General features: G+C 40.0%; 1 protein-coding gene across 1 annotated transcript; it reads right to left on the reverse strand.

The window, feature by feature from the left end:
- Positions 1-616: 616 nt before the first annotated feature.
- c2cd4a (C2 calcium dependent domain containing 4A) lies at positions 617-2,421 on the reverse strand. The gene is made up of 2 exons (XM_020456834.2): positions 2,285-2,421; positions 617-2,092 (listed from the first exon to the last, which is right to left on the reverse strand). Exon 2 carries the CDS (start codon positions 2,066-2,068, stop codon positions 716-718), a length of 1,353 nt encoding a protein of 450 aa, XP_020312423.1. The 5' UTR covers positions 2,069-2,092; positions 2,285-2,421; the 3' UTR covers positions 617-715.
- Between the last annotated feature and the right edge of the window lie 9,706 nt (positions 2,422-12,127).

Here is a 12,127-nt window from a genome sequence, read left to right on the forward strand (position 1 = left end):
CTGGGGAAAAATGTATTTGACTGTGATATGTGGTTGTCCCACCTAGATACCTTAAGATGAATACACAAACTGTAAGTCGCTCTGAATAAAAGTGTCTGCTAAATGTCTCAAATGTAAATGTAAATGATTAACTCATAGCTTTATGATGAATTGGGTTTTTAGAAGGTCATTGCGAACTGGTCATTAGCACCGTCTGAAATTCTACCCGTTTCTGGTCACCACTGATATACTGATTCCTGCAAAGGTCATTAGGAAATGACAGGTATAAAGGAAATAAGAGAAGGCAAGACTCTCACATCGGCACATGAGACGGGCATGTTTTACAACTTCCCCTGCTGAGAAAGAGGCACATTGGGAGGGTGGCCTAAGTGTAGACAAAAATAGATAGTCATCCAGAGATGTAATGTTTCTGAATGATGGATAGTAAGAGGAATCTAGAGTGATTATTGCCAGTATGCAAAAAATATATAGGCCTACAACATGTTGGTTGTGTACAATGTGATATCTCGTATAAGGAAGACCTTTCAGTCTTCTGTCACCATATTAAAACATGAATGCTTGCAACAGATCTACTCCATGGCTGCCCTTTTAGATACAAAAGATAAGGAAACAGATCTTTTTAATAAAGGATTTATTAGATACAGTATAAAATCTCTGCTCACAGTATAAAAGTGATAATAAATACAATTTAAATAAATAAGACAAATTATTTAAGTTATAAAGTGATAATGCTTGTGAGCGGAAGTTCAACGTCCCCCAGAATGTAGTCTCTTTTCATAGTGGACATTTTATTGACAATTTTAAATCTCAGGGAGCGTTGGCAGAGGTCCTCCTCTGAGATGGCATCAAAGAAGAAGTCCTCATTGAAGATAGGGTTACGACTCTTCCTGATGACTGTGCTACGCTGCTTCTGGACCTTTCCAGGCACCAGGGAAAGGCTGACACTGCAGTTGATACTCTTGGGGTCCACCGAGTGAGTGTATAGTCCCTCAGCACTGATGAGCCGCACCCGCAGCCTCTGGTTATCAGGACAGTACTCTGCAGAGAGGCGCAGGGTGCCGTCCTTCCCTATAGGAACCATGCTCTCCCTCATCACCCTTTCCCTGTGCAGAACCAAGTCTATGGGGAAGATGGTAGGAGGAGCCAGACCGAAGCTTGGTGGAAGGCCTTCTACCAGTCCATCTGACGCCCTCCTCATGAAATTGGGACTATTGTCTGTGGAGCTGCCCTCGTCTGTTGACAGGGAGTTGTTTCTGGACACCACAGTCTTCCTGATGTTTCTGGAAAGAAGCCTTTCATGACTCAGTGTTTTGAAGAGGGAAGACTTCGGTGGGGACCTGCTCAGCATTGGGGAGCTGAAAGGGGAGGACTCAGCTGAGGAGGTTGTGTCACTGTCCAGTGTGCCCTGTCTGTTGAGTGTATAACCTCTGGGCGAGAGTCTGGAGGTCAGGGTGTGAAGACTGAAGGAGGAAGGGGAGGAGGATGGGGAGGTAGAGGGGGAGACTCTGGAGCAAGTGTTGGACCTGCTCCTGGGGAGCAGCAGAGGTATGCCACAGGAGCCAGGGTCGTTGTGGAACAGGGACTCCTTCCTCCTGGTGTGGGGGCTCTCCAGCAGGGTACAGAAACCATAGCAAGTCTGGGCTTTGGCCATGTGGGGCAAGGAGAGTGCTGCCTGGCTTTGAGGGTCTGCGTTGGTGGTCTCCTCATCACTACAGTCATAAGGGCTCTCGTCCACATTCTCTACCTGGATGATGTGTGGGCTGATAAGCTTTCGTGTTGGGGCCTCCCTCTTAGGGCTCCCCCTCTCAGATTCACACAGGGACACTCTGATGATGGGGGCCTGGCGGCTATGCTCTGTACCTTTCAGCTCCTGGAAGGATGGGATCTTAGGAGGGATGCAAAACTCTGGGATAGTGTCTGGGGTGATAATATTAGGACACAGGGAAAGTCTCTTGTGTTTCTCAGCTTTCTCTCCAAACATATCTCCGATCCTGAAGCTGTATTCCGTTGAGGGGAGAGGCAGGTTGGTTCTCTCCACGGACACACGGATCTTCTCCACCACCCACATGAGTTCTCTGATAGGGCTTGGTAACTGGAACAGTAAAAGGAAATCCTCATTAGACAACACAAATGGAAACAAATCACAGCTAATCAAAAAGCCTGTTTTCAAAAACTAGTTAAATACAAGTTTTTCTTCACAAATTAAAAAATAATTCAACATTGTATTGAAAACATTAAGAAAAGGTCAATTATTTTCAAGTCATGATTATGATGTGATGCTTACCTGGTGTAAATGAGATGTCAGTAAATCCAACACTGTGTCCTTACAGACCGGCTTGTGAGATAGATAACGATGGTAGTAGTCAAAGTCTCTAAGTAGCAGGCTCAGAATCTCTCTTGTTAAGACCAGCTCCTCTGTAAGCGACTGACTGAAAGAGCTGCCAGGCTGTTTAAATATGACCTGGTGGTGGGGAGGAGACCAGGACGACTTCCACACACCCTTCAGTGCTCTGACAGGAACCTCCCCTTGGCCACCCGTTCCCATGGAGACACCCAAGCCACAACACAACGCTCCGTGCCCACAGCAGGGGGAAAGGTCAGCCAGATAAGCCAACTGAACTACTTTGAAAATGAACATATGTATCTGACCAAAGGAAAACATGTTCATTGGTTTGTTTGATTTTCCATTTATGCAGATGAGAGGGGGACGTAACCTTGGGTTGTTTACTCGAATAAAGTGAAATGATAAGATTATGGCTGAAGCCTGTTGGTGACCCTAGGTTGGCAGTACTTGAAATGCTGCGACAACATTGGCTTCTGATGAATAGAATGTGGATCAAACCTCTCTAAATCAACCAATGAACTGTGACCAACTGTTAAAAATAGCTTAAGTGTAAGGATGTTGCAAAGACACACTGAAATCGCAATATTTTCCATTATCTTTTAGGGATTTTGAATGCAATGCACTTGAATAGTATTATAAATTCACATCACTTGAATACTTAATAGCTGTCTATACGTATGTTCTATGCTGGTACCCACTCTACTGTTGCCTATGTATAATGACTGATATTGACAAGAGGATTACAACCAGACTAGTTGAGCAACTTTGAAAACACAATGCTGCTTTGAAGACAAAACGGAGCACGTTCTCACATTATTTTAGACACCTTGAAATGAAAACACAAGTATAATAGGTCTACACTCCACACAAAACAACCTGTCTTAATCCATGCCAACGATACCCTCTTGTGGTGGGAGAAGGATCAGCTTTTCTATTTTAAAAAAAACGATTCTATTTTGGACAGTGAAAAAAGAGGAGTGCCAGTGGAGCAGAGGCATGGACACCTCTAATACTTTACCCATAGATCACGGATGAATCAGGAAATATCTGGAGTTCATTGTCACATCAATATCATTTCTTTCAACAACTCAATCCAAACAAAAATCATGTCACACCTCACAGTAAAAGTCATGGTGTTCAGTTCATGAGTCATATGGTAAATTGACATGGTGTAGGTTGATTAACGTACAGTATAAAGCTACAGTACCACTTGGATGTTCTGTTTGACATTCCTTTGGGTTTCATTTAGAAAAAGCTCAGTAATGGCCAAAGTTCAAGTTGAACATCTTAGTAACCCTGTGCAACCACACAATTGGACAGATGGTGATATCATACATAATGTTATCTCAAGAGAAAACATTGAAAGAGTGGAAGTTCTCAGAAATTTAGTTTTTAATGGTTCAAACTAATGGTTATTTCACCAGCACATTTTACACAGATTTCAGATAGTGGTGGAAAAAAAGAGAGAGTTGATCAAATGAAGTCAACATCCCATATGATCTGTTCAGATTTACTTCTGAGTTTATAAGCCTTTAATTTTCAAAGTCTCATCCTATTCGATTTTCTTCCCCTGAACTGAGGTTAAGGAGGGTTTTTTGACACAGAAACTGAAGTGCGTGACCAGTTGTCTTATTAGCTTAACCAAATGTATGTGACCCTTGCCCTAATGAGCTGGACATGACAATAATCATCCAGTGCTGCCATGTAATGAGGTACATGTGTTTAAGGTTCACCTCAAAACATATGCCATCCACTTCAAACAGGAGGTCACATTTCAGTAGGATGATGTATTCCCCCTTCACTGGGTAGATCTCAATTGCATAATCCTTGCATCAAATCCTTGCATCCTCTCTCCTCCAATTGGTTTTGAGATGGAGGCGAGTAGAGGAGAGAGGACATGAGGAGGATGCAATTGAAATCATCCCAGAGTGTGTAGCAGGCTGTCAGTCACCAGGTGGTGTATGTGTTAATTCACTGCAGTCAACAGAGGGCAGCATATAGGTATGTAGCAATCATACATTTGCCTTGGATTTGACTGATCAAATTGAGAACCTGGCTGTTATGCCTTCTATTACCCAGTTTCAAATAGACTCCAAGCCGGTTGTAATTCCAAACTTCCAATACACTAGTAAACCTAACATAAGGATTGTAGATCCGAAGTCATGTGGTCACTGATGGACTTAACATTAGGCAGAAAAGGCAATTACCTCAGGCCTCACATCATCAAGGGGCCTCGTGAGCTGAACATAATAAAAATAATATAATAAAAATAATAATAGTTTAAAACCACTTGAGGCCCCCCCCATGCTCCGCATGAGGCATAATAAATAAATAATAATAAAAATCCCCATCAACATCCGTCTGTTTAAGCTAGAGATTTCTGCTAGAGATATCTGTCGGCCTTCCGCATCTGCTGTGGAAGGTGTCTAAGCTACAGCAGTGTTTGTCAAACCAGGAGACATCTCAAAAAAATCATTCTTCTCACGAAGACGCCCATTGCGTGTATACGGTTTGGAAAGATGAGTCTCTCACGAACACGATGATGTTCTCCGTTTTGATCTACAACTCCCACAAGTTTCACAGGACTGGACTGAATGTAACCAAATACCGGGCCAAAAATGTTATGGAAGTAAATAGGGCATTTTCACGTAAAGGTATATGGGTAATTCCACTGTAAAAATTACATATTTATTCTCCTGAGCTGTCTTATATATCTCTCAGATATAGGACAGACACTTCAAAATCTACTTCCTTTTGATTACATTTTTGACTTTGTTTTTCCATTCATCTGTTATTCAATGCATTTCAATAGGCTAATATAGCAGTAAGGCTACATATTTTTTTTTTTTTAAATGACCTAAAATTCCAAATCGAATAGCTAAATGATCCTTGGTATGACCATCCTAAAACAATTCCATATGTTAGCTTAGTAGAAACCCAGCCCCGGGCTCTTAAACTCTAGGGCAGTGGTATTCAAAGTCGGGGTCGAGACCCCTAGTGGAATCGTGAGGGAATTGCAGTGGGATCGCCAAAATTAAGAGTACTATTGTTTGGGACAATATACGTTTTGAGAAAGATAATGAGAAAATGTTAATTTTATTGACAAGATGTCTTTATGGGTTTCTTTTAATTTTGATAATAGATTAAAATGTAATGAAAGGTTAGTTGTTGATGTAAAAATCTAAATGTACAGATTTGAAGGTTGTGTCATTAGATTTGGGTTGGGGTGGGGTCGCGAGAAATTCTTAGGTAAAAAATGGGGTTCCCAGAAATTCTGGTGAAAAAAATGGGGCCCCCGCTGAAAGACTTTGAATACCACTGCTCTATGGGGATAAAGTAAGCATTTCTTTAGTCATTGTCGTCATGGCAGTGGCAGAGGAGCTGTACAGTATGTGTAGCCCATGTATCTGATGCTGTCTAGCAAAAAAAATAATATGGCATATCACTCTTTTTGGCCAGAGAGCATCAAATACACGGGCTACATATAGTAAGCGTGAGGGGCGTTGTTTCGCTCACTCGGATACTCTCTCCAGTGAGGAACGTTGGAGGGTGCACAGTGCACTGTTCGGATGCTGGAATTATTTTGGAAGTACTGATTCTTTTTGAAGTGATTTGTTTGACACTCAGATGAAAACATAATAACTGGTTGTGTTCATGGCACATTAAAGGGGAATACATTTTACAGTTAAATTACATGTCTTTAATATAAAACCCATAAAAAAGGTGGTCGCTAACTTTCTTTGCTTCTCTGTAATGTATTCTTCACAGCCCAGAGCTACAGCTACCTCCTGTGGAGGAAGCAAAATGAGTTCAGAGGTGGAAAAGAACATCTTCAAATACAGCTGAATATCCTTTTCATCATGTTTTAAAGTGTCTATGATAAGTGATAGGCCATGGCTAAGCCAACTTGCAGTTGGACAGTTTTTACTTCAGATGTAGGATCGTAATTTGAGCCAGTTTGCTACAGCTGGAAAATAATCCTGCAGCAACTGCAGCAAAAGGAAACGTGAATTATAATTAATTACATTTACAATTACATTATTTGGTGGGGTTGCTACATTTTTCATTAGGGCAATTCAAGTCTGACATTTTAAAGTGGAAATTACAAACTTTAGAAGCCTTTTTAAACCTTGAATATACTACAAATTTGCATTTCTTACTGTGCAGGAAAATTCTCTGAAAACAAAATAGTGATCTAATTAAGATCCTACATCTGCAGGCTACACAAGTGGAATAGGGATTGTGTAATCCATCACCGCCACTTGAGTGCGCAGCATTTCCAAATGTGCTAATCCTCCTCCAATAATCCCACTACTGTTTTTGTTTTACTTCCTCGATAGATGGCTCATCTGTTAATTTCCTCTTCACTTCTCTTCCCTGTAGTTCCTTATACTGTCCCTATCTTCCTTGACTCTGTTGTCTATCTCTCTCTGCTCTCTCTAGGTCTCCATTCAATTCTGAATGTAACTAAATGTAATCAAAATTATAATCTACGTTATCCCCAAAAGTAAGTATTTATCATGAGAAGGCCATAAACAATAACTAGAATGCTGCATACTCCAATAAAGGTTGACATCTCACCTTTCTGGTAAAATAGTTATAAATTGCTGAAGCGTAGTCACTTTTGAGGACACAAGCTCAAGTACACAGTACAAATATGATAAAAAAAAGTATTTCCTGTTCAACAAAACTGTATGAATAAGGCTTGAAATGACTGATATTTTTTCTAAATATAGTATAATCAATTTGTAAAATGACTAACTATAAGATTTCACCTTCCTCATAACTGTAAAACACATATTTGTATATTTAGTTTTAGAGAAAATGTGCATATTTTCTAAAGTTCTCTCTTCATGAAAATGTGTGCCCCCATCGCTGTGAACAATTAATTGGTATATACAGCCTGAAACTAATGACTGCAAAATCTTGTAAATGTTCCTTATAAGCCAGAATGTTGAATAACATTTAATTTTAACTTATTCTACCGGTTGTCTGTGCGGTTTATCCTTGAGACAATATATCCACAGGAATGTATTGTTTACCAGACTTTTTCTCTGATCCACCTCTATGCAGATGACACCATTCTGTATACTTCTGGCCCTTCTTTGGACACTGTGTTAACTAACCTCCAGACAAGCTTCAATGCCATACAACTCTCCTTCTGTGTCCTCCGACTGCTCTTAAATGCAAGTGAAACTAAATACATGCTCTTCAACCGATCGCTGCTCGCACCTGCCAGCCCACCTAGCATCACTACTCTGAACGGTTCTGACTTAGAATATGTGGACAACTACAAATACCTAGGTGTCTGGTTAGACTGGAAACTCTTCTTCCAGACTCATATTAAGCATCTCCAATCCAAAATTGGCTTCCTATTTCACAACAAAGCATCCTTCACTCATGCTGCCAAATATACCCTCGTAAAACTGAATATCCTACCGATCCTTGAATTCGGCAATGTCATTGACAAAATAGCCTCCCACACTCGACTCAGCAAATTGGATGCTGTCTATCACAGTGCCATCCATTTTGTCACCAAAGCCCCATATACTACTCACCACTACGACCTGTTTGCTCTCGTTGGCTGGCCCTCGCTTCATATTCGTCGCCAAACCCACTGGCTCCAGGTCATCTATAAGTCCTTGCTAGGTAAAGTCCCGCCTTATCTCAGCTAACTGGTCACCATAGCAGCACCCACCCATAGCACACGCTCCAGCAGGTATATTTCAATGGTTACCCCCAAAGCCAATTCCTCCTTTGGCCGCCTTTCCTTCCAGTTCTCTGCTGCCAATGACTGGAACAAATTGCAAAAATCACTGAAGCTGGAGACCCATATCTCCCTCACTATCTTTAAGTATCAGCTATCAGAGCAGCTTACAGATCATTGCACCTGTACATAGCCTCCTGTAAATAGCCCATCCAACAACCTCATCCCCATATTGTTATTTATTTATTTTATTTATATATTAATATTATTTTCTCCTTTGCACCCCAGTATCTCTACTTGCACATTCATCTTCTGCACATCTGTCACTACAGTGTTTATTTGCGAAATTGTAATTATTTTGCAAACACGGCCTATTTATTGCCTTACCTCCCTAATCTTACTTCATTTACACACACTGTATATATACTTTTCTATTGTGTTATTGACTGTACGTTTGTTTATTCCATGTGTAACTCTGTTGTTGTTAGTGTCACACTGCTTTGCGTTATCTTGGCCAGGTCGCAGTTGTAAATGAGAACTTGTTCTCAACTGGCTTACCTGGTTAAATAAAGGTGAAATAAAAAATACCTTTAAAAAAAATACTGTATGTGGGAATGTCTTATGTCTGTCCTACATGTAGTGTTGGTACATGGAATATTCCTCAACTGCATATATCATGAATTGCTATTGTAAAAAGAAGTATTATGTTTAACAACTGACATTTTCAGATATTATTTTGACAAACACACTTTGGTGCATACAATTCATTCTCTATTGTCATAGATTTGGTGGGCACTGTCATCTGGGATCTTTGTGATATGACTTTCTTTAAGCACGTATTGATGAAACTGTCACGTAATATATTTTTCTTGAAGTCTACAAACGCTCTACATTTATTCACTCTGTAATAGGGTTGGATCCTATATGCTACTTTTATTAGTGTCCTGTAAATGTTTCAGTGCTTATAATTTAGGCTGTGTGTAGAATGGGGCATGAGGGAAATTACCTCTACTTATAAATTACTACTAGATTACAGTGATAAGGAAAACAGCATACAACTTCGGCCTGTGTATTCATTTGCCTATAACTAATCACAATTCCATTATGTCAGTGGACATACTGAACCTTGTTTGAAGTCATTAGGACACATGACCAAGGAGCTATTGACATTATACATTTTCAAAAATTCATGTAAAAACGTGTGAGATGAAAATTGACAAACTAAAGGGTGTGCAAAATATAAGGGTATTCAGTGGACGTTCTGAACCTTGTTTGAGTCCAGTAGGTCATATGATCAATGAGCTATTGAAATTGAAAAAATGCTAATAAATATTTTTAAATAGTGCGAGATGTAAATCGACAAAAATAAATGTGTGCAATGTGTGTCCCCTTATATGTAGCACCCCTTTGTAATTTCCCATCAGGCGTTATTGTCTTTGTTTAGGTTCTCATGTCCAGATGTTTTGCTTGTTTTTGTATCATTACATGTTCATTTATATTAAACTCTCCAACGGCACCTGCTTCCTAACACCCTCTTTCTCCATTACACCACCCTTTGCCTTGATGACAGCTTGCACGCTCTTGGCATTCTCTCAACCAGTTTGGTAATCACCTGGAATGCATTTCAATTAACGTGTGTGCCTTGTTAAAAGTTCATTTGTGGAATTTCTTTCCTTCTTAATGCGTTTGAGCCAAGCAGTTGTGTTGTGACAAGGTAGGGGTGGTATAGAGAAGATAGCCCTATTTAATAAAAGACCAAATCCATATTATGGCAAGAACAGCTCAAATAAGCAAAGAGAAACAACAGTCCATTATTACTTTAAGACATGAAGGTCAGTCAAAATGGAAAATTTCAAGAACTTTGAAAGTGCAGTCGCAAAAACACTCAAGTGCTATGATGAAACTGGTTCTCATGGGGACTGTCACAGGAACAGAAGACCCAGAGTTACCCCCGCTGCAGAGGATACGTTCATAAATTGCACCCCAAATAAATGCTTCACAGAGTTCAAGTAACATACACATCTCAACATCAACTGTTTAGAGGAGACTGCGTGAATAAGCCCTTCATGGTCAAATTGCTGTGTCGTGTCTTTGGGTCTGCCGGATTAAGTGATTTGACATGTTATTCTATAAAATAATTTCTCCGTAATTAATATTACCTGATTGAGCTAATCATGTAAATGTAATTAACTAGAGAGTCGGGCACCGCAAAATAATATTTATAGAGCTGTTATCTTCCGAATAAACTCTTAAAGGCCTAGTAATATTTTACATCAATAGCAGTCAATATTAATCGTCACTTAATTCAGTCTCATCTGAAAGTTGTAAATTCTTAGTTATCTGCACAAACCCTGGCTAACAAGTTGAATCAGCAATACAAAATTGGGTTTAATTATTTATTTACTAAATACCTAACTAATCATACAGAATTACACATACACATAATTAAATCATAACTTGATTACAAATGACGTCATAAAGGAAAACGTCCCTAGCGGGCGTTACAGATATGACAGCTTGTTACACAAAAGAAAAGGGGCTGGGTTTGAGTGAAAGAGCGGGAAGACTGAGGAACAAAGGGTGAAGCTGTGCAATCGTAAATACAGTATATTGTGCATTCTAAATTATCGCCCATTTGGAAAAGGAAAATGCAATAAATATTTACTCTGAGCTGCGCTTCGGTAGGTTGGGGGTAGATGGAAGGCTGTGATGCCCAACCGAGTTCTTCGTCCTTTGAAGAATGTCTCTGCTGATAAATTTAATATGTTGTTGTATCACTTTTGTAGTGAATAAGAGTTCAAAGTGCATACCATTCGCAACCAAAGCTCACGCTGATGTTGGCTTCGTTCTGTAGTTATTATCTGAACCATTCTGACATCGGCCAGTCGTCCTCACGTCCTCGGAACAGGAGGTTATATTGTCGTCAAGGGCTTATATAGGAAGGGAGAGGAGGGTGTGTTTGAAAAGTTTTATGGCCCATGTCCTTTCACAGGGACAGGCCACTGATTGAGCAGAGCCCTATCTTATGAAAACCCAAATCTCACATTTTAGAAGCTAAAATCACATTTCATCCCATCACAAATAATTTCATAATCAAACATTTAAATTGAACAACAATTCCATGTGAATCCGAAAACTCTGATGTGTAGACTTTCCACTGTAGAGTTTATGTCATCTTATCATTGATGAGAATGTCTCAGATGACAACCGAACTGACATCATATTCATTAAGTACCACCGCATATGTTCAATTGGTCGCATTACCGGAATATAGTTCATTTCCCCCCACCTTCTGATGTTCCCAGAATCTCTATGTTAACCAAGGGTTTTTCAAATGTAACATCAGTAGGGTAGAGAGAGGAAAAAGGGGGGAATAGGTATTTATGACTGTCATAAACCTAACCCCAGGCCAATGTCATGACAGCTGCAAAGAAAGTTCCAACCACCATGTCTTTGTTAGATGCAGAGTAGGTGAACGGATGATCTGGGTTGTGCTTAGTGGGTCTATTATTTGTTTTTAAACATGACCCAACACAACTCCAGGCTGTGTAAGGGCTATTTGACGAAGGAGATTGATGGAGTGCTGCATCAGATGACCTGGCCTCCATAATCACCCGACCTCAACCCAATTGAGATGGTTTGGGATTAGTTGAACCGCAGAGTGAAGGAAAAGCAGCCAACAAGTGCTCAGCATATGTGGGAACTCCTTCATGACTGTTGGAAAAGCATTCCAGGTGAAGCTGGTTGAGAGAATGCCAAGAGTATGCAAAGCAGTCATCAAGGCAAAGGGTGGTAACACTTTTTTGGTTACTACATGATTTCATATGTGTTATTTCATAGTTTTATGTCTTCACTCTTATTCTACAATGTAGAAAATAGTAAAACAATAAAGAAAATGAGTGAGTAGGTGTGTACAAACTTTTGCCTGGTACTCTATATTCGAACAAAGCACACTATCACAAATAGGGTTTCACCATTTATTGAGTATGGAGACAAATAGCAAAGGTATGTCAGGCACTATTTGAAGTATCTAAATATGGTGTAACCTACCAATCAAAATACAGTGTCTTCGGAAA

The sequence above is a fragment of the Oncorhynchus kisutch genome, linkage group LG22 (assembly GCF_002021735.2).
Source record: "Oncorhynchus kisutch isolate 150728-3 linkage group LG22, Okis_V2, whole genome shotgun sequence".
NCBI lineage: Eukaryota > Metazoa > Chordata > Actinopteri > Salmoniformes > Salmonidae > Oncorhynchus > Oncorhynchus kisutch.